General features: G+C 36.1%; 1 protein-coding gene across 2 annotated transcripts in view; it reads left to right on the top strand.

Annotated features, from left to right (window-relative positions):
- Positions 1 to 4,533: 4,533 nt before the first annotated feature.
- Positions 4,534 to 24,411, top strand: part of LOC145686435 (non-selective voltage-gated ion channel VDAC2-like) — a 41,861-nt gene continuing 21,983 nt past the window's right edge. Inside the window, exons 1-3 of one of the 2 annotated variants that reach the window (XM_081759733.1) lie at positions 4,534 to 4,684; positions 16,347 to 16,554; positions 23,832 to 23,952. In XM_081759733.1, the coding sequence (XP_081615859.1) occupies positions 16,356 to 16,554; positions 23,832 to 23,952 (320 nt within the window). In that variant the 5' untranslated portion in view covers positions 4,534 to 4,684; positions 16,347 to 16,355. Of the gene's footprint in view, positions 4,689 to 16,346; positions 16,555 to 23,831; positions 23,953 to 24,411 lie in introns of both variants that reach the window. The other variant, XM_081759734.1, reaches the window with a different exon arrangement.

The raw sequence follows: 24,411 nt of genomic DNA, 5'->3' as shown, positions 1-24,411 counted from the left end.
AAACAGGATCTCCAAGAACCGGTTCCTCCCGGAATTTTGTGACCATTCCTACATTAAACCCAGCGCGATTGTTACTGGATTTTATGCCTACCAGATGGCATTTAAATGTATACACTATATACTATCGATCGTCAATGCGATTGTTATTGGATTTCTAAGCCTACCAGACAGCTTTTAGTTGAGTGGCGCGTAGTCAGCCACAATTATCCCAACCAATTATTATTGAGATTTCTAGGCATATATGATGACTTTTAGTTGAGTGATATGTTGTCAGTACATTGAGTCCAATGCGATTGTTATATTTCTGCTCCTATCCTAACACAGGCCTTTAGTAAAGTAACTTGTGATTAGTTCAATTCCAACACAATTGTTTTAAACTGCAAATACAACTGTTTCGCGCATTATAGACGTCGCGTTTGTTTCATTTTTCTTGTTCGTTCCTTGCTATAATGAAATGTGTCTCCTATGCATGTATGCATGATGTTAATATTTTCAACTAAATTGTAAGTTTGAAAGCTTTCAGGCCATGAAATCCCGATAAATAGCGTTTATTTATTTAGGGCACAAAATATATAGCTATACATTTCATTTTCAGTTTTATAGGTATGAGCCAGACCTATAGTTTGTCGCGAGATCTCGAACATGACCTGTTGCCTTGAGTCCAAGATGGGTATCCTACTTCCAAAGTGGGACTCGTAATAGTTTGTTTTCTACCAAGGAATCTCGTCTTCGTGACAAATGTAGTGGAAGTTCTCACGGGTCAATTTTCTTCTGTGTGTATATGTTTCCTGGACATAGCGAGAATGAAAAAAAAAAAAACACATTCTGATTGATTAACAAACGGTTAATCAGTTAAAGTTTGATAACTAACTTTGATTAATCTCATACTTTGCCTTCGGTGAATAAGAAAGAATGAAAATTTAGAGAATGGAAATTTTGAAGATTCTAAGAAGACCGCATCCAAAATTATCAAAATGCGAAACTCAAAATCATATACCTCTTTAATGATATAAGAAAAGAGCAGCTTTATTATTTAGGGTCTATATCATTAATTAACTAGTTGTATTTTCTCATGTTAACATACTTTATAACCATTTGATGAAAACGGGTCTTTGATAATACAACAGACAAATCCAATGCATAATATTGAAAGCAAACAACAATATTTTCGCAAACAGAACCTGGGAGAGAACAAGAGGACACAGCGCGTTATGTAGCCTAAGCGGAAGGCACCAGATCTTATGTCATTTCCTGTTTTGAACAATCCTATGAGGTATATCTTGTTTAGAGTACGCTCTATTTCGGAAATAAAATTCGTAAGATTTCGATGTAAGCGGCATGAGGTAAGAGAAAGCGAAAACAAATTTGTTTACTCCCCGACAGCTGAAAGAGAAAAAATACTTGACAAAATGAGGAGTGGTTCTGGACTGATGAGGTACGTTTTGCTAATTCATCTTCTGACTTTTATGCTTTTTTTAGAGGTGTGCAATTTAACAATTTGGCACGTGGTATCAATATCAGTAGGATATGCAGTGTAGTGTATGGCATAAAAGGGTAGAATTTCCTACGAGATATGTCGTAACATTTTTCCTCTGATAAATTCTAAAATATTTTCTAAGACTTATCTCATTCTGTATACTTGGCCTAGTTGATTGTTATTCGTTAACGAAGTTCAGTTTAGTTCAGCCCATCTCTTATACTGCTTCTAGACGATCCAAGAAAGCTTGAACAAGACTCTTGTTCAAGACCATTTGATGAAGAAGACGTCAGTACTGACGTCATTTTTGTCTTGAATTCAATAGTTTCGTTCAAGAGATTTCATTTCGGTCCTGTATTAAACAATCCAATTCAAGAACATTCAATAGCCAATCAACGCTCGAGTTGAGTGCAGGAAATACAAAACAAGTATGATGGCGTCGTGAGACAGAGCGGCAGTTGAATAAATATCTTTTCATTACACTTTTCCATAATTATCTGATGTTCTAAGTGTGCATTAATCATAAACAAAAGTTACTGCGCCGGAAGATATTGTTAGTATCTTTTGTTGATAATATACACGATGTATGTATTACAGTGCTTACATGCCCATAACTATTGTTAAATTTTGAGGCAATAAGAAGTATAAATATTAATTTGAGAACTTAATATACAAGAATATCGGGTGTAGATTAAAAAAGAAGTCCATCAAAAAAAAGTATATAACTGACTTTTCTTGATTTAATAAGACATTTTGTATTGGTATTAATCTGGGATAATATCAAATAATTGCGTACAGATTAATAATATGCTTGCAAACTGAAGCCCCCTGAAAATAATTACATGTTATCCTATTCTAATGTAATTATTTTATCACGAAATCCACACGTAGTGTTTCAGAAGTTATTTCTTAAGGTAGAGGTTGTTTTCATGCGTGCAGATTAATTTTACGAGAGCTTTCTCGTAAGGGACAAATGCACATCCTGACATATGCCACATATAGGAAAGTGAAAAAAAAACCACTAAAATCAAGATTTCTAGTTAACAGTGTTCTATTTAATTCTAATAGTATTCTATTTAACAGGGAGTAGGCGCGTCATCGACGGGGGTTATAGCGCAAGAAACATAAGAATAAGAATCATGCATAAATAAGAATGACACAAACATAAGTCATGCATTGAACTCAACTATAGCAATTGTAATGATTTGATACTGGTAACATTAAACTTCTGAATATAAAATACTAGTTTCATACATTATACAGGCTTGTTCCGACAGCGGAAATTATCTGAGACAATCCTTCTTCACACGTACTCTAACATTTTAACAGTAAAACTGCTATTCGTTTGATGGACTATTCTTAACCAGTACTAAATATGATATTGGTTTGTGAAGAAACTGATGCAGATATCAGCAGTAAGTCCAGTAGCTGAAAAAATATTATCATTGCTTCGTTTGGTTTCCTGAGTTTCAGCCTTTTCTTTAGCCATACCATAAATAACATCAAAAGGCAGTCTTACCTCGTGATACACACAATTTTAGGAAACAGTTCGACTTTAATCTTTTTGAGTGTTATTCTGTGATCAGCACGCCATTTGAGTAATCAGATTTTTAAAAAAGCTTAGTATAGGGAACTATTTTATACCTAAGTAGCACTTTACTCTTTTAACGTCAGCTAAACTAACCCGCGTTTAATGTAAAAGGGGTAAAATACTTAGTGAAAATTCGATGGGCTTGCTGCTAAATCAATTGACCTGTTTTCTAAATTATTTTATATAATCTTTTAAATTACAAATGCCTGCACAAAGGTTAGGAAATATTAGGAAACATATAGCTATTCATGCACACGTCTGAACTAAATCAGAACGCAGTTTCGCTTTCATTTGTTTTCATAGTTAGTCACGTATTTTCAACTGTAATCTATAAACAAATATATAAAACATGATTCAATACCTCTATGATTGTGTAAAAGTTGTTTCAAGCTCATTCGAGACTCTTGTTCAAGTGTCTTGAACAAAACTCCTTTGAATGTGTAAATTTGATGTGTTGATTTGTCTTGTTCAAGCTTTCTTGAATCGTCTATAAGAAACATAAGAATGTTACATTGTGTCAAAGTAAACAAGTAATGAGTTTCCTTTTGTTGGAGACATAGTCCATTACTTCAGTCTCGTCATAGTGTCTTTTTTCTTCACGAAACATAAATTTGATTTGACTTGACTTTAAATTTAGCGTCCCTTTCAGCAACAAAGCTATATGAGACTTGGATTTGTAACTTAACGTGGAATCCGAACCACAAAAGCTCCCGCGGGGAATCGAACCCGTGTCTCCCACGGCAAAGAAGAGTATGCTAACCGTTTAGCCGCGAGGAAGCTCACGAAACATAGACATGAACATGTTATATATAACTGTCTAAATGGCTTTCTTTTTAAGCACATTTATCAGCTTGAACTGCTCAACAAGGTACAGCATGGAGCATCAAAACGAAGGAGAGAGAAGTGCTAGTAGCACATGAATTCAAAATTAATGGAGTGATGAGCCACTTTCGATGCGCAGTGTCACTGGCTATTTAGCAAAAAAACACTCACAGTTAATGTTGACAAATCGCCGATGCAAATGACCCATAAATTTATCAAAAAGTTATATATTTCTTAATTTGCGCAGTTCATACTGCAATCGCAAGACAGCGCATAGCATTCTCTCTAGCAAAATGTTGAACGAACTGTCAGATACGACAAATATTACAATACATATTTCCCATGTTAAATATATTGGCCAAATTTGGTGCAGGTTGCTAAGAAGTCCAGGTAGAGTTTTGAAGGAAAACCGGAAACACTGCATAAACACTCACTCCGTTCGATTGACCACACCCAAATTCATATGTTACTCCTTTGGATTTTTCCTTAACTCGAAACAAAACTATTTTAACAAGTGAAACATTAGAACAACATAAGTACTTTCAGAGGAAAAGCTCTTTATTTACTTATTTATTTGTTTCTAAAGCAGCAATTTAACGGTCACGTAACAGACGGAGTAAAGTGTAATTTGGATGCAAGCAAGGAACCCTACTTCTTCCTTCTGCTACAACTGAACTGTTAATGGCAACATTGACGCGCATGCGTTCAATAGTCTCTCGCTTCCATCTTCATGGTCGAGAAGTGCTGGACGACCGAAAGTTTCAACTAATTTGGCACTGTTTTAATTATTAGCAGTAAGTAAGCATGCTTTATTTGCAATATTTCTTATTCAAGTGAAATAAATGTTTTGTTGTTTTATCGAAAATGACTTGGCGTATAGATTGGATAGCTTTAATTGACTTGAAATGCGTTTGCGTAGCAGAAGTCGCCATGATCGGTGAGGTCGCATGGCTAGGTCAGTGCCCGTAACAAATCAATTAGTCCTTACCAGAGATCAAATATAGTTAAAAATGTGAAAAAGAAATCTTAGTAGTTGCGTTAGCTTCACTTAATACTAGTACTTAGTTTGAGAAACTTGATTGATTAACTTTACTAAATGTTCCTACTTGCCGGGCGGTGCAGGAAACCGATACGTGATGTTAATTCGAAAATGTGTTGCTGCGTGCCTTTGCTAAATCATTTTTTTGCGTTTCGTACACAATATTATTCTTAAATTTTCTACATGTACAGCATCAATTGCTGCATTTTGTCTTTAAATTACTATTCTTTGGTCAAGACTTCGTAACTAATTTACGTACTATGATTTTACTAAACTTCAACCGAAGCGAAAAGCGAACCTTAAACAATTAGCTTGTAATGTTTGTTAGACATTCTAAGACATGTAGTAGGCATTTATGTTGAAAATGCGTAGCACTAACAAGCGTTCCGTTAGTGATTTTCTACGTGCAGTTTTACGAGAGAAATGTTCAAAAATTACTTCACTTCTTTAAATGATGCCTTAATACGTTGCAGTCAAATTCCCTTGGTTCATGCCCAAATAATTCCGTACAGTTTAATAGTGTATGAAAATCAATAATTGCCGTGATATACATATGTGCCATGAAAAATTACTATTCATGTGAAAATCTTATTCCGGTTCAAGGCTGAGTAAAGCTGGTTTGCTCGGAGAACTGTCCGTGGGTAGCAAGCGGGGATTGAGTATAGCCCGCTCCCCCCAGTGATTTTAAACGAATCATATTAATTCTGACGATTCATATTAGTTCATAATCAATCGGAATCGCTTGTTATAAAGATTTAGGATATAAATCTTGTGGTAAGGAAGTTTTAATATAAGTAGTAGTAGTAGTAGTAGTAGTAGCGGTAGTAGTAGTAGCGGTAGCAGTAGTAATAGTAGTAGTTAGTAGCAATAGTACTAGTAGTAGTAGTAGTAGTAGGAACGGGTTAGAAGCCCCGCAGGGGGTAGGTTGGGTTCTGTTCTCGATATAAGTAGTAGTAGTAGTAGTAGTAGTAGTAGTACCGGTAGTAGTAGCAGCAGCAGCAGTAGTAGTAGTAGTAGTAGTAGTAGTAGTAGTAACAGTAGTAGTAGTAGTGACTTCCAGTTCCGGTGACAAAGAACTGGGGGGAGCGGGCTATACACAAGCCACAAGCGGAAAGTGATAATGGAGATGCGCAAAAACTATTGAGATACACTGAAGATGTGAGCCGATGTTTTATGCTATCCTAGGGCAGGGTAGTTCTGGCTTAAATTTGGGGATCCGAAGCTAAACTATTATTTGTGCAAAAAACAAAGTGATCACTACTACTTAAATACCACCTATTTCTTCCAATAGTGTTTAGTAATTCGATGATTCCAATAAATTTACCGGTAAGTTTGCGCTGAATGTTGTGCAGTATGCTGTTAAATCGGCTACTTTCACACACCTTAATAATTATTTTCTAATGTGTATTTTATGTGCTTCAATAATGCACATATGTGTGCGATAAATTTGCGCTAATTTAGTGACTAAAAAACATTTCTTACAGCAAAATTAACGTCAGTACTCAAACATGAAACGATTTGGTACAGAGAATCAGTGATAGTGTCATAAGTGTTACCTTCATCTGAGGAGAAATGTAATGCGCCACAGGACATTAATATCTTGCACACCCCTCTTTCATATAGTCACTCACTTTATGCATAAAATTACAACTTTTTGACGATACCTCTTAAAGGTACATCATCCTGTGTTTGTGTCAAGTTTAGGAGGGTCGCTAGCTTCTCAGAATTATAAAACATATGTTGTTTCAAGCCCATATAAGGCTTTTAATTTGGCAAGATGCCAGTAAACACATAGCTAGTAATGCTTGGAGAATAATTTATATAAATATCGACTATACTACGCTCATGTCAAGAAATTTCGGTTATAGTATACATGAAGCTGCATCAGTTTCCGAAGGAGCAGGACGCTCATAGTTTTGGGAATTATTGAGTATGTACGAACTTACAAAGGGGGTAACAAAGCGACTTTTATTTACTTATCGACTGATACGAAAATAAAAAAGAACGTACCTGTACTTTATATCTGTATGTGGGGAGCAGGAAAATTCGGTGTACGGAAAACTCGGTGTGGGGAATGTTAGGTGTAAAGAGATTTGTTGTAGTAGACCGTAGGATTTATTAAAAACTCAACTTTGAGGATAAATGAGCGTATTAGTTTTAAGTTCAAACTTTGTGTAGAACGTACTTTTACTGTCTACTATAACAAATTTTAAAAAATTGTGATCGTGAAATAATTTGAATTCTAGATTTCGACGGATTTTAATATTTCATGACTCGTACATGACGAGAAATTAGTTTTTCGATGTCCACCCGTATGATTTAGCGAAGCATAGAGGCCACTGCATTCAATATACCAGCATTTAATTTGAAACTCAAGCTTTTATTCTGCTCTAGAATTTTCGACTTCCAAAAATAGAGGTAGGTTACTGGAGGAGTAAAGTTTAAAATTGAAGATTAAAAAAAGAAAAAAAAACAGTTCTAACGATTTTATTTATATTTTATAAGTAAATGCTTAAATCTAAATTCTTCAAAATCTTCATAGTTTATTTATTTATCATATGTTACTCATAATTGTAAAAATAAATGCAACTAAAACGTCTAGCTCTGATTGGAGAAGTCAATAAAAAGCCAATAGGATTGCAATACTTGTTTAGTTTAACTTAAGGTAAAGAAACCGAAGTGTCTGATTGGAGAAGAAGTGAATAAGGAGCCAATAGGGTTACAGTATTTCTTTACCTGTTGCTTAAGCTCAACAAACAATTGAAAAAGAATATATAAACAAGCTAATGGTTTGATTTTTGCATATTAACATCAATCTGTGGTTAAGGCGGACATCATGAGTAATTGGTCCGATGCTTCCCTGTCTTACTCAGAAGCGATCCTGTTTCCTGCAATTTATTCACTAACGACCATATTATGTTCCTGTCTGGGGCAGAACATGAGGCAAAGTTGTGTGTAAATGCCCTTTGCGTAGCAACAACAGATCCCGTTCTCCAAAAACTTTTTTAACGATAAAATCACGTTGCTCCAAAGAGTACATTAATGTAACTATGTTCTGATCATATTGATACAGTAGCACAGCATATTTCTCAATACAACGGCCCAGTTTCCTGTTTCTTATTGACCGTCGCGAGGGTGCCATCTAACGAACAAACTGAAATCTCCACACCGCACCTCACCTAATTCCAATTCGGTACAGTGGTGAATATTTGCTGTTTTTCTAGAGGTGTGGCCGATATTACCCCAAATGAATTTAAACCAGTAAACATAGTTCCATAAATCTCCCAACGTTCCTTGATCATTTGCCTCAAACCGCATGAAAATCGGACTTCAGTTAGAAATTCTAGACCCAAATGAAATCCGTGAGTTTTAAAAGAATCACCTTGTATATGTTCTATGATGTACTATAGGAAAGGTGTTTTAGTTGTTCCTATAACTATTCTCTGAACTTATAGTTGTAACTGTTTTATTTCTGACAAAAAGTGTCAGCTTCATTGTGTGATGAAAAGTAGTTTACAGTAATACCCGCCAAAGACATAAAAGAGGTATTGGACTCATAACAAAAAAAAAAAAAAAAAATCTTGAATAGGTAACATATTCGTTACATTTTATGGTTTTCGTTTTCACAATATGAAGTGTCGTAAATTATCGTAAGTGGTAACATTCAATACGTATTACATTGAATCAATCTTACACCTAAATTTCCCCACACCGAGTCTTCCGTACACCAAGTTTTCTTACACCCGAATTTTCCTAGACCCCTGCATGTGTAGTGCCCTTGTACTTTATCTATGACTATGTGTGTGTGTGGGGGGGGGGATTTAACGCATATCGCATGTCTTGTGCACATGGATACTTCTTACTATTGCACAACGTAGAAAATTTATGGTATTTCATGTAGAAGTGGTAATAGAACACAGAAGAAACGCAGATCAGGGGGTTCTCATGTATAGTATTACCGAAATTTCTTTATGAATAATACGACAATAAAGTCTTACTCTGTAAAAGTTCGTTTTTACTTAGTGTAACGTAGATCTTTAACATAGGATCCGAACCACATACATTCCAACCACAGCAAAAGTGGATGACTGACTGGATCGGCAATGACGTAAGCATTCATCACCAAATAGTATTAAAAATTTTGAGAAAGCTTGCTACAAAAGGAAACTAGTAGTTTGCGTTCTACATGATCTTACTCATAAACATTCACTCGTTCGAATTTCTGTCTGAAGTGGTTGATCACGAGTAGAGATGCAAGGCCTTGGGGTGGGGGGGGGGATTTCTTGTGCGGGAAATTTTGGGCTTTTTGCAAAGTTCTGCTTTAAATTGATAAAGCAGACTTTGTTCTGCTTCTCTACAACAGAAAAGCTCATTTAACTAGTGATTGGTGCAGATAATATACAACCTCGAAAATAAACCATGAATGGATTTAGAATCTTGAAAGTACCGATACCGAATTTTGTGTTCATGGATCATATGCGTATTGAACTGTTTATCTAAGCGTGTTGTTTACAGGGCTTTAGAATATATAACTACCATCACGGTTTATCCAGTCCTGAAGGTGTCTTAATTTTTAATAAGAGAAATTCAACATATTACGGAACTTTCCCTTGAAAAAGGAAACTACGGAATACATTTAAGCTAAGTCAAGCATAACTGCACACCTACCATGAGTGAGTGGTTAGTTTTTGCGCATCGATCGGGAAGTCCGGAATTCAATCCCGCACTCGACTATTGACAAAAGTTTTACTTAATCCCATTTATAAATTTAGAGATAGTGCATGTGCTGAGAGTCCTGGAGTCCTGGTCGACTTCCTTTCTTATTTGTTTTAAATCGTTTTTATTATTAATTACCAACAGTGAGAATTTGTGAAGGGGATGTCTTTCGGACTGAAGCCTGTTCTCCGAAATTACGGAAATTCTAAAAAAAACGAAATATTTCTAAACACTATTTTGAGCGCCATCTACTGAGGTTAACTAGTAATTAACTGTTGTTTAACTATTATTAGTTATTGTTAATACCAGTAGCTTTGTAAGTTTAATGCCCTATTTATAAAACATATGTAATGGAGTTTTTCATTGCAGTGTTATTAAACAGTATTTTTCGGCCTTTTTCATACACGTTCGTGACAAATCTTAGGTTTTGGTAAAAATTTAAGTTACGCAAGGAACCCCGGAACGATCGGTTCACTTAAGGCGAGAATTCCGATATTTGATCTTATCGCTTCTCATCTGGGTCAGTGACTCAGTCCAACAACGTTAGAAAAATGAGCTAAAATCTGTCCGACCAGATCCCTCAGACAAGAGGATATACAGGGTTCCTACTGGTCAGGAAAAACTCAGGGGAAAAGACTGGAAATCAGGGACATAAAATATAGTTTTTCTAACATTAATTGTACATCATTTTCAGCTTAGCCAACAATTAATGATCACAGTATGATTTTTTTTTTTTTTTTTTTTTTTTGTGGTAAGTGGAATGTACGTATGAGCAATTGATTTTTATTCGTCTCTATAGAATAAATGTTCTCATATATAAGTATTCACCGTTATTTATTCCTCATTTATGTCAACGCCATCCGACACCTGTAAAGTCGGAATTTCCTGCCAAAGGTCAGGGAAATAGATTTCTCCAGATCAGTAGGAACCCTGATTTACAAAGGGCACTAGGAAAGTTTTGCAATAGAACAGAACGGTTAATCACAGGAGTTTGCAACTTAGTGCGTGTTTAGACATGTCCAAACCTGCACTGTAGAAGCTCTAGTCATTGCCTCAGTGTCAGTTGATTTTCAGCTATGTTAGTGAAATGAGGTGGAGTTGTTGTTGTAGTCAAAAAATGAAAACCGGCAATTTTGCACGTGGTTTAATTGTTGACCAGTGTTTAGAGGAGATAACTTCTGTGTTTGGAGAAGATTGTCCTCATCGTACAACGATATTTAGGTGGTACCGAGAGTTTCAAAAAGGAAATTTGAGCCTTGAGGACACTCCAAGGTTAGGTCGGCCATCTTCATCTTGATTAACAAAACATTGCTCCAGTAAGGAAAATGTTTGAGATAGACGGGTTACATACCCTAAAATAGAGGTATGCTTGGGCATTAAAGCACTAACAGTTCGTGTTATTCTCGATCACCTTCGAGTTAGAAAGCTTTGTACCCTTTGGTTACCACATGACTTCACCGACGAGTAGATGGCACACCGTGTTTCATGGTGCCGTGAAATGTTAAATGGAAAATCTTTCTCTGTGAACAGTATTGTAACAGGTGACGAAACTTGGCACTATTACTCTGACGTCCCGACTAAGGCTTAAAACAAAGTGTGGGTGTTCGAAGATGAGGAGACTCCCGTGGCTGTTCAAAAGTCCACATCAGTGAAGAAGAGAATGGTGGCAATATTTTTTAGTGTGCGAGGAATTGTTGAGCGAGTTGTCTTAGAAACAGGGAAGTAGTATACCGAGGAATGTCTGCTTAAAGTTCTTACAGCTCTTAGACAGTTGCGCCTAAATTCAAGGATGAGCACATGGTTTCTTCACTGTGATGACACTCCATCGCACCATTCAAAAAACTATTTGGCCAGCACGAGTAAACCTGTTAGAGCACCCTCCGTACAGTCCAGATCTCGCTCCCTGTAACCACGTTCTCCCATGTGAAGATAAGGCGGAAAGCAAGGCGTTTTACAAGCCCTACTAAGGGCTTGGGATGATGAGTGTGCCCATATCTCTGCTGAAAGATGGCAGAGTTTCTTCGTTGACTGGTTTCGAAGAATGGAAAAGTGTGTGTGTAATGTGTGGTGGAAAGTACTTCGAAAAATTATAGGAAATAAGATCGTGTTGCAAAACTTTCCTAGTGCCTTTTGTGGTATCTAACTAACTAAACTAACTCTATGGCCTATGGAACCCGGAGGTTCAATGCCGCGTTCACGACTTCTATCCTTAGCCAGTTGGATCCAGTTTCTACTTTGTATTCCTATCTCTGCGAGATCCATCTTAATATTGTCCTCCCATCTGCGCCTACTTCTTCCTAATGGCCTTTTTCCGATTGGCCTTCCAGTCAAGACTTTGAGAGTTTCTACTTTCTTCCATTCTAGCTACATGACCTGCCCACCTAAGCCTCCTAGACTTGATGACCCTACCAATGTTGGGTAAACCGTATAAATTATGTAGTTCCTCGTTATGAAGTTTCTGCCATTCCCGTTCCTCTTGGGTCCAAATATTTGTCTCAGGATCTTGTTCTCAAATACTTTGTTCTTCCCTCAGAGTAAGAGACCATGTTTTACAACCATACAGAACAACAGGCATGATTGTCGTTTTATATATTTTAAGCTTCAAATTCCTTGGCAGAATTCGTGACAACAACAGATTTTGAACCGAATAGTAACACGAATTCCCTGCTTTTTCCCGACATTTAATTTCTTCGTGAATATGATTTTCGTCTGTTAATATTGATCCTAGATATTTAAAAGTATCCACTTTATCAAAAGTATTATTTAATATTTTAATGCATCCATAATGTGCCGTATTACGGTCCCGACGAACTTCCATGTATTTAGTTTTCTGTGCATTTACTTTTAAACCCATGTTTCTGCAAGCGTTTAATAAGATCTCTGCGTTTCTTGCTATTGTTCTCCTGTCATCTTCTAATTAAATTTACATCATCAGCATATGCCGTAACCTAGTGAATACCGTTCAACTCTAGGCCCTGGTTGCTATCTTTGATTTTCCTTATAGCGTATTCCAGAACAAAGTTTAATAATAATGGTGACAACGCATCTCCTTGTTTCAGGCCATTTTAGATGTGAAAGCTTGTGGACAAAAATTTTCCTATCCGGGCTCTACTTTGGGATTCAAAGTCATTTACGGGGTTGCGGTGGCTCAGTGGTAGAGCGTTCACCTCTGGTGCTTGGGGTCCCGGGTTCGATCCCAGCCCCCACCAAGTGAACTTTGTAGTGGACGAACACCGTGTGCGTGGGTTTTCTCGGGGTTCTCCCGTTTTCTCCCACTTTCCTCATTCCACCATTTAACTCATTTCTCATAATCACCGTCTCCTTTAGCCTAACCGGCATAACCGTGGGACGTAAAACTCAAAGATTTCATTTTCAAAGTCATTTACCTCTTCAGAGATTTTACTCCTTTTTCCTGAATCCTAGTAGCAAAGATATGTGCATTTGAATATATATTGAGCATAACGAGCAGAATTACCGGGTATCAGTTAAATTTTCTCTAAGAAATATGACTTGGCAGTACATTCCACAATGACTAGTTGAACATGTAGAATCACAATACTTATGTGTTAAGCTGTAATGAGTAATTATTGCTCTTAAATTTCTCATCAATATTTGCGGTGAAATATTGAGCGCCCTTCATCGGGATGTTTCAAGCTAAATTCTGTGTTGGTTATTCACATTTTATATATAGCATTTGGACGGTGACATTAATTTAATCTATCATAGTTCTTCATATAATAACAAGACAAGCTGTAGCATTGTAATGTATGTATTTTCTGTATATTATTATACATGACGCTAAGTACTTTGAGTCAAATATAAACTAAAACGTTTCAGTTCCAGGTAGTTCGATTTCCGGTGGGGACACTCAGTCGAAAAATTAAAATCTTTTTCAAGCTAGCTATCCTAACTGGGGTTTTCCTCATTCAATATCAGGATAGTACCTAACATTAGGTCCCAGGCCGCTTCCTTCCTTCCTTCAATACTTTCGTTCTTCCCTTTCCTTGGATAGTGGGATCGCCGAGGGACGTCACCCTCATACGTGACGGATTAACATGGCCATAGATGCGGAAAGCCCAGAAATCAAATTCCTAAATCGTAATCAGTTCCAGGTTAACGATATCCAGCTTCAGGAACCTGCCGAAAAATTCGTTGAAATACGTGTCTTCTTTCCAAGCTTCAGATTCGAGCTTTTGTATATTTAAATGCGATAGAATCTTAGAGAATCGGTGTTTCTATACAACATTGACATACGGAAAATAAACAAAATAATCTTATACGATGTTCGTACATTAAAGAAAAATTGAAATCACCAGGTTAAATACAAAATTGTTCTGGCTACATTGATTCTCTAAGAGTACATCGCATTTAAACTTCTGGTGCTGAAATTAGAAAGAGAACAAGTACTTCAGCGAATTTCTTGAGGTTCCTAAAGCTGAGTATCGTTAATTGGGAATAAGAAGTTTTAGTTCAAATTATTAAATGCCACAGAAGAGCTATAATAAGATGTGAATAAGCAATGTGGTTAGAATTTAGCTTCAGTTAGCTCGATTAAGGATGTTCGATATTCGCCGGAAATATTAATGAGATGTTAAAGATAATCATCACAGCTAAATACGTAATCATCATCATAGGTATTCTGCCCTTACTGGCAGGTCACTTGCAGCAGCTGAGAAGCCCAGTTTCCTTCGTCCTCTGCCTCTCTTTCCCGCCACCATACCCTCTATGACGTCCCTCATGATACAATTTCTTCTTAGGCAATGTCCCAGCCAGTTTCTCTTCCTCTTAACAATATCTAAAAGTGTTTTCTCCCCCACCATTTCTAACACCCTCTCATTCGTTTTCCGCTCGACCAAACTAATTCTTTCCATTCTTCTCCACACCCACATTTCGAATGCTTCCAGTCGTTTTCCCATCACTTTTACGTAATGTCCACGTTTCCGCCCCATACAGTACAACACTCCACACGAAGCATTTTATGAGTTTTTTTTTTTTTTTTTTTTTTTCAACTTTATATTCAAGGTCCCACAAAACAGACTTTTCTTCCTCCTAAAGGCTTCTTTCGCCATTCCTATCCTTGCTTTTATTTCACGTTCGCACTTCATTTCATTACTAAATACGTAAGGTTAGTGTTAAATACATTTCATGTTCCAGACAATAGTTGCTAATACCTTCTCGGGAAAGCAACAGTGTTTTGCATTGTAGGTAAAGCAGTACCTGTAGCGTTACCCGCTAGAGCGCTTCTGGTTCGCGTAGCCACAGGTTCAGACATCCTGGAAATTCAACCATCCTGGAAATAAATCCAAATAGCGATTCGAATCAAATCCCTCTTTATTAGAAGTATCCTTCGTATCTTTTATGTTTAAAAAAAGAAATATATGGTAATTTTAAATCACATTTTTGTGATGAATTATGCATCTTGTCTTCTATAAAATGCAGTATTATTGCAGGGCTTCGAAGACATTTCACTTAGTAAGGCTCCCTGATTTGCAAGACTGGTTTCTCGAAAATTAAAGATATTCGGTGGTGAAACTGCTAAGAACCACTCTTTGTAGCTGCCTTGTTATTGAACTTACGATAGCGTTCGATCTTCTGTCTCGTGACTGTGTTTATCATATTGTGCTATGCAATCGTATCAGTCTTCTGATTTTACCTTCACAGTCATAATAAAATTGATGATAAATCGGTGCTTCGCATCTATGTACACTACACCTACATACGCACAACTACTGCTCTCATCGGCTATGATGTCTAATATTTTTCTGCAGTAAAATTTCTGTTTATGAATAGATTACTTGGATACGATTTCCGAACACAATGGTACTCATTTTTGTGTCGTAAGTGATTGTAATAATGCTCTTTAATATATCGTTGGAACAATATGCATCTTTATATCGTAAATTCACATATCCCAAACATCTATGTGATTAGTGTTCGAACTTGCCGTTAAACATTTGTATACAGTGAAATAACATTATTTCTTCTTTAAATGTTTCTAGCTTTCCTCAGGTGTTTTTTAGTTAGTTTTAATACTGAACTCTAGTTTTAAATCTGCCGACAGTGATGCACAGTTCATTTCGTGTAATGTTTCCTTTGCTTAACATTCCGACAGGTACTCATTAGTAAGCAGTGTTTTTTAAAAGGATATAATTTTTACTACTAGATACTTCATCTGAGTAGGACGCCTCCATAATAAAGGTTGGAGTCTTTGAAATTAATAGTCGAATAAAATGTCGGCAAGTCTCAAAAAATTCATTGATAGTACGTCTATTGCAATCTACCTACAAAATGATACTTCTGCGTACAGATTTTTTTTACTTTAGAAAAAAACACAATTCATAGTGGAGTGTAACGGTAAAGGTTAAGAAATACTGAGTTAATAGCCAATTTCTCATTTTAAGACTAGTTTTAGTTTGTCTAAACTTAGATTTGTTTTCCAAGAATAGTGGAAAAGGATCGGAATAGTGTTTCTTGAAATAGCATAGGTCAAAGATGTTTCAGTTCTTGACTGTAAAGTTTTTCAGAACTCACTATCTTAAAAATATTCATACTTTTCTGCAAGTTTTTAAAAGTAAAGATAACCGATTGCTGATACGTAGATTAAACTCACCAGCTCTTAATGATAAGATCTACATTCGCCACTAACAGAACTTACTAATTTCTGCCTTCGTTTCTGTACTGAAAAACAAATTATTTTTCAGGAATAAAAGATGTCTCCCCCCGCGTATGCTGATTTGGGTAAGGCCGCTCGAGATGTATTCAACAAAGGCTATCATTTTGGCCTCTTGAAGTTGGATTGCAAGACAAAGACATCATCGGGCGTCGAATTCAGCTCTGGTGGTACATCGAATCAAGATACAAAGAGCGTGTTCGGATTTTTGGAGACTAAATACAAGGTGTCAGATTACGGTAAGTTCTATTCATATGTATATATAAATAATTGTATTATAAACGATATAACTCTTGACCCAGTGCAATTCCTTTGTTTTAACGTACGGTGTGTATATATATATTATATGAAACTTACTTAGGTTGGGTTGTAATCAGGTAAAGAAGTAAGAAGAAAACTTAGAGCAAAGAGCAGTTGCAGAATAGAGCGTCATATTATAATTCAAAAGATTTTAATGTGGAGCCCAACTGGTCACCTGCCGTTTTACAGTTACTGCTTTGTACTTAGTATTTCCTTCCTACTAGGGATGAAAGGCCTCGAAAAAATGAAATAAATTACAGTTCTATTTTAGTGAAGAAATAATAGTACGTTCCACCTTTCTTTTCTCATCGTAGCACGAAAAACATTTAAGAGCTGTATTCTGAAGAGAAAAAGGCGTGAAAACATTCAGTAATCAAAGAAAATAGTCATTCAGTATGAAGGAAAAAGGTCATTTCAGTGAACGCATGGGTTATCTAGTTCCAGTAAATTGTTTGTGGAGCTATTGGAGTAATGTTCAACAACAAACATCATGTTGAAATTTTATCGTAAAATACCACTTTTATTGCTTTATCTTTGAAGAGGATGCAATCCCCAAGGGAAATAGTCGTTAGTTTCTCAGGGAAGGAAAGAATCTTACAGGATTTTTGGTTATATGACTAGCTCCTCACAACTGTTATTGAAGATTTTCTTTAATTCCCACCAGAAAACAATTTATTGTGACAGAGGAAGTTTTTGCTAGTCTCGGTGTTAGGAGTCACCTCCCGACGTTTGTTACATAAATTAAGTACACTCTGTATATTTATAGATACATATTTAATCAGTTTATATTGATAATTATCAGGGTTGGCTGGTTTAAAACAGCTTTTTTTTTTTTTTTCAAAAAACCAATTGGTTTAAACCAAAAAACTCTTAATGAACACACATTTGTGGGTTATCACGTTTCACTCCCGTATATTATTCGTATTATATTCAGACCTAAATACCCTATTCAGTACTCAAAGAGATCATACTACAAAAGCAACTTTTGTTCTTTTTATAACTTTATGAATGTTTCTTTTCTGATTTTTTTTTTATAGTTTATTATTATTGTTATGCAATTGCAATCAAAGAAAAACTCTAAATATTGTTTCGTTTAATTAATGTTTACTGTTAGTAAAATACATCGAAGTGCCGTACTTTGGGGGGAGGGAGGTCATACAAACTTCACGAGTGGCATTTATTGAAATCAGAAGTATCTTTGGTATCTATTTATGTATAAATGGGTCAGAACCAAAGTGAATTCAAATAATTCTTATCTTTATTCACTTTCCTTACTGATATACAAATTAAGTTGTTGTATTTCTTTAACTTGGACTAAATTAGTTCTTCTGTACTATGCAGTATTTTGAAATTGTCCATATGTAATTCTGTATAATGGTTTCACTTGGGCAACTGTTTATTTTTTTGTCCTTTTGAAATGGCTCTCGACAATTGTATTAACAAGTATGTAAAGATCAGTACGATGTTTTTTTATCAGGAGTCCTTCGTGAGTGAGTCGGCAGACGTATCGCCAGTTAATCCTGGTTTCGAGTTCAAATAGAGGACAATTTCTCTCGGATGTAAACCGAGAAGCGGTTTGGATTTTGCTTTAAGCTTATGTAACCCCTTCCAGCGTAACCCGAGTGTTGTATAATAACACCAAGGCGAAAAAAACTTATTTCTGTTCATATGTGACGTAAATACATCGAGCAAATTATTTAAACCAAAAAAAAAAAAACTGGTTTAAACCAAAAAAACCGGGTTTAAACAGAAAAACTTTTTTTTTTTCAATAAAATCCATGGTTTTTGCCAACCCTGATTATTATACATTTGTAATTATGTAATTGATAGTTCGTCCTATAAGTGTAATATATATATATATATTCATTCTTATTTTAAAATTAGTGTGACATTAAAAATTATGCAGCAATCCAATTAGCGAACAATATTTATGGTACATGTTTAAATAAATTAAGTCGTCATTCTTTGAGCTCAAGTTTGGTATAGTTTTTCAGTGTCAATATGAACTGTTCAGAGTTTTGTAAAACAAGATATTTTCAGACGAGATGCTTAAGAAATACTTTTAACTGGAATGCAACTTTTGAGAGAGGGGCACAAAAACTGTGCTGGAAGTTGGAGAGTGTCCTTCCATTGGGACATTCTGTGAGCACCCTTCTCCAGAAATACGTAACAGCGATTGAACTTCTTTTTTTAGCAATTTGCAGTGAAATGAAAAACAAGAAAAAAGGACAATCAGAATTTGCGATTCAAGCTATCGTAAAATATTAGTAATTTCTTTCCACTATACTGCTGAAGTAACGAAGTTTCATGATGTGAACTCTCGTTTCAGTATACTTTTACTATAGGAAAAACGTAAATGAGATCTCGATTATGTTCCTATGTTGCTCTTTTTTTTGTCAGCATTCTTAATTTTGGAACTAGAGGAGCAAACATCTTTCTTCGTACTGACTGTTCATTATCTCGTGTTACATTGAGTGAAGGAAACTGATCCAAGTGGTCGATCATATTTCAGATTGCGGGTTTGAAATATTGTACATGTTGATACTACTTACACTAATTGCGGTACCGTACCATTCACTTCTGATGTCAAAGTCCCTGCGTTCAAAGCGTGAATGCGCAATGTAGATTTTGTGGTAAGTAAACACCGAATGGGGGCGTTTTCTTAGGATTCTTCCGTTTCTTCCCAATTCACATTCCTTTTGTTCTTACACTATTAATTCAGTAATTACCATCTTCGTTTGTGGGGCGTTAAACTAATACTTTAATGTGAAGTATCCGTGTAAATGTTCCGGGACATGATTTTATTTTTCTCTGATAAACTGTTCTCTGCTCTTTCTGGCGGGGTAGTTTAGTTTACTTTATGAATAGTACACGTTACTGGAAAATACAATTTTGTAAATTCCTTAATGTGTAAACCTAATAGTTAATACAAAATAATTACATTATTGCAAGAAATTCCAAATGAATAAGTTGCAATCTGAGAATAAGTGTATACACTTCTTTATTGTGTATTAAGCGTGCAAGTGTGTTTCATTGTGTACATGTTTTTGTTCCGCATTTTCATTTCATATGTTAGAAATTTATCAGGGCTAAACAAGACTAAACACAAAAAGTTGCTCAAAAACGAAAAGAAATAGCAAATGGAAGTTGATTTATGAGTGGCTCAAGGTGGGATACGTGTCAGAAGAAAAATATTTAATGGAATCATTAACTAGAGAGTTTTTTTTATTTATTTTCTTTTATTTAACAAACCAGATACAGCTCAGAGGCCATTTTACACTGGATATCCAACAAGAACAACAATGGGAAGGATTTGGAAAGGTATGGGCCAGGGCCTGTTTTAGTAGGTACCGTCCCGGCATTTGCCTGGTAGGACTGAGGGAAACCCTGAAAAACCACGGTCAGGATAGGATGGTCGGCAGCGGGATTCGAACTTACGACCTCCCGAGTGCGAAGCCAACGCTCTACCACTTGAGCTACTTCGCTTGCTTTTCGACAGCATTATGTCGTATGTGTCGTATAGAAAGGCCATCAAGAAGCGGGGGGGCGGAGTGCATAGTAGCATTTTTCTGCTGATTTAGCATGGTGGTTTAAGTTTCAGGGGCGGGATCGAATGGAGAAGTGTTTATGTTGCAGCGTTTGGTTGTATCGGTGTTCTGTGCAGATGATGAAACTGCCAATTTTCAAGTATCCCAAGACCACGTTCGGTCGTTTTTAGTTGTTACATAATTTCTTTTTTGTGGATTCGAGAAGTTTTTTTTCTTTCTTTCTTGCAACATTTGCCTGAGAATCTTTTCGCCGAGTAACATAGGACGGCAAGCGGTAACAAATCATATGAAAGGTAAAAGAACATTAAAAAAAAAAAAAAAAAAAATCAAATTTCAATTGATGGCCCTAATATAAACTTCACATTCCTCATATCTTCAAGCCAGATACCAGTCAAATGATCCTGTAATACTTGATATAGGAAGCTATGGGTTATTTTGCGTGGAACATTTAAGGCTGCAATTCAGGTAATGAACTAGAGAATCGTTGAATTGTAGGAGCTCTGGATAGCTTATTTAAAGATATTCCAGCACCCCACCGTGCCGAATGCATTCTTATAGAGGTTTAGAGAACTTCCCACTGAAGCTTTGTTCTGTGTTGGCTTGAAAATAGCAGTATTACCCATCGAGCCAGTGATATTTATCCATATATTCTGTTATGTATTCAACGTCTCAAGAAGTATAAGAAAGCATGTATAGTTGGTTAGATGCCAGGGAGCAGATAGTTGGGTGAGGCAATTCAAAAAGTTAATATTCTAGAATTGGTCAGTGTTTGGATGACTTTCGGGTAAAGAATTTGGATAGTTCAGAGTAAAATAATTTAAAGATGTTAAAATGATGATTTTTTCTCATAAAAATCAGAATCTAGGAAGAGAAGTTGCAGTCAATGCACAGTGTATAGCAGAGAAGTTGAAGGAACAAACTTTATTAGCATCCAGACTTGTGTGCGATTCAGTAGCTTCTTCGGGTGACTTTGAGAATCTGTCCATAAGTAAATCTGATTCATGTACTAAGTGCATACATGTACTCGTTTCACAGAAGCAACACATCAACGAGGAAAGGAATGGGAAAAGAAACAGCTGAATACAGGGAAATGATTATTCTAAACTAACTTGAAGGTAAAAAGGCTGAAATAATGGAAGATATGCTGAATATTAGCGAGGAAATGTTTTTTTTGGAGAAGTGCAATGAATTACATAATACTATTGATTTTTTTTCTAAAGATATATCGTTAATATAGAACAGCCAATTATATGTATATATTCAATCTTTTTCGGTGTCTCAGTATGACTTTTCCTTTCATAAGTGATGAAACTTTCATGATGTGACTAAAATTACAGATTCGGGTTACAGGAAAGATGTTTAATTTCTTGCTCCGTACAGGAGTTTTTATTAAGTGTTTTGTCACTTCATAATAAAGTACGTTGCATTTGTTTCAATGTTTACGTTTCTAGTTGATTAAGGAAAAATACATACATTACTTACATATCATCGTTATGTTTTTCCTTCAAGTTGGGAAGGTCTATGGCTAATTACATATCTGGGAGAATTTCAAAAAATGTAGAAAAATAGGAAAAGTATTTTTTGTCGCCACCCTGGAATACATACTGCATTCCTCCCTTGTCGGTGCGTCTGCGAACAGTAGAGTAATCATCGAGGAACGTAGAAACGTAAACTTTCTACCAACAATCTATTTTTGGTTAATGTGCTCATATGAACCACGGTGACTGCACTAACGGTTGCTATCCTGTAACGTATGTCCAAACGCTCGAGATCATTCGAGTTAGGTCTCGATAATTGAGCACGATTTGCGAGTCCCATTTGAGTAGCATACGCGATTCTCATTGAGGATACGTGCCCGAGATCAATTCAGTGAGAGAGTGGGCTAGTGTGAGTTCTGATAGCAAAATTACTATCTGCACCCTATAAATAGAGACACGTGTTTTTTGCAGTGCGCGATAAAACGAAATGCGTCAGAATCAAGTAATTTTCAGTTTCTTGACGTTTTATGATATTGTCATTGGTTTCCGTTGCGCTAACTTAAAAACGCCAGTTTTCCACTGACAAAACAATAGAACGTGGCATGAACAGTACATTTTGGGTGATTCGGAACGCTCAGAAGTTATTTGAAAGACAAGAAGCTAATTTTGAGGGCTCGTTAAATTTTGCTAGTGATAATTGTGGTGACCTTGTCAATTTTATAACTTTCACTGAGACGGACAAATCTCCGATAGCACATCTGTTGAGTAGTCGTCGTGGCAGATTCAGCACTCGATTGAACGTTTTGCGGCAGGGCCTCTTTGATGAGAAACTAAAGCACACTTAACGTTTGTTACCAAGAGAAAGGAGGACTGGAGTTGAATGTGACTCTAAAATAATGTGCAGAAAGATCATTCTTGAAGCTTTCTTCCCAAAGAAAAGACTCCCAAACTGCAGAAATATATATGGTACTTTGAGAAAGCTGTTTGATCCTTCTGTAATTGCATGTAGTAGTAAACCAGACATTGTTGCGTTAAGAAAGTTCTTTAAAGCTTTGCCTTCATTTAAAAAAAATGCAAGCATCTGATTATGAAGTACCGTATTTGGAGTTTTTCAAAGTGGCCTATGAACTCTTGACAAGTGATTCGTCTGGAAAGTGCAGTGTAGTGAATATTTTGAATGGACAAAACTTCCGAAGTGATGCTTGTTTGAAGTTTGTTGTAAATGCACTTATATACGTATGTGTGGCTTCCAACAAGTAATATCAGTTGTGAGAGGCTTTTTCTTTTCAACTGTGGGCTGCTGATAAATGACGAGCGTATAACAATGGAAGAGGAAAATTTGGAAACATGAAACATGCTTATGTTTAATGCTTAAAGGTAACTTGTGTCTGTTTTCTAAACACAGCAGAACTCTCCTACTCATAGTAAGTTTATTTACTGATTTTCTTTCAGGTTGATTTTAAAAAATATAATTTTCTGTAAGTTAAATTTAAAATGTCAAGTGAAATATTCAGTGTATTTTGTTTTCAGGTAATGGTTTATTTCTGTAGTGATATGAATAAAAGGAACAACTGTACAAGTGTCAGGGTATATCTTTTCCACAAGAGCTACAAAATGCGAAACTTTATTTGGGAAATGCAACAAAACATGAATTATGAAAAACGAAACGCGAAATTTTCAAATTCGTAATGCGAAAAAGTCGTGCCCCAACCTATAAGTGGGGGAATTATCCCGCTTAGGAGCTTCTCGGTGCATTGTGGATTCACATTGGTTGTGAAAATCCTCTGCCTCCTATAGTGCACATCACTGATATCCACTGACACGATCCATGTAAATGGCAATTCTACGGAACAACTTTCGAAGCCCCACAATACTCCAGACAATACAAGCCGACTAATCCACACACAGCTATACTCATGGTGATGTCCGTCCACCTTCAAACTACTAGCAGCAAGCCCTCTACACACTCATAGTCTGTGGTGTGATTTTCGTTCAAATTGGATTGTATGAATTGTTCTTTTATACCGTTTAGTAGAGAAGTGCTGTATTAACTTAAGCAAGTAGAAATTTCATTTCTCTGAATTATGTGTAACTTTCATTTATGTCTCAAAACTCACTTTATTCTTCTTTTACATTGATTTTTGGTATTGGGTTACTCAATTTGTCTCTTAAACTGTTTTGTGCTTTCAGGTTTGACATTTACGGAAAAATGGAACACAGACAACACTCTAGGAACAGAAATTGCGATTCAAGATCAAATTATGAAAGGTCTTAAACTAAGTTTCGATAGTACATTTGCTCCTCAGAGTGGGTATGTATATTTTTCTGTATCGCTTAATTTTACGCAATTTTAGTGAAAATATGCTAGACGTACGAAATACAGAGTGCGGGCCACTACATAAAACTTTTTTTTTCTCAGTTAAGTAATGCTTCAGTTTCTACAAACGCTTGTTATCTATGTTTATAAAAGTGAAAGTGACTATATTTGTGACTTCATAATCCTTGAACCACGCGACCGATCTCGATCAAATTTGCCACATAGATTAGGTTCGGGCCTGGGATGTTTTTTATAATTTCACTTTGATGGTGCAACTTAATAAGGGGAAGATATTTGAAAATGATCGAAAATAATTGATATTAATGTCGAATCCATAGTTTTCTGGATCGCTGAGATGAACAGTGACACTTCCGATGTCGTTTAAATCCAAATTCAGCTCCGCAACTTGGAGGGGAAGGAGGAAGATACAAAAGTGATGGAAAATGACCGATA

The sequence above is a fragment of the Thermobia domestica genome, chromosome 5 (genome assembly GCF_964235325.1).
Source record: "Thermobia domestica chromosome 5, izTheDome1.hap1.1, whole genome shotgun sequence".
NCBI classification, from domain to species: Eukaryota; Metazoa; Arthropoda; class Insecta; order Zygentoma; family Lepismatidae; genus Thermobia; species Thermobia domestica.
Note: the sequence above shows the minus strand (reverse complement) of the source record. Positions and strands in the feature narration are given on the sequence as shown.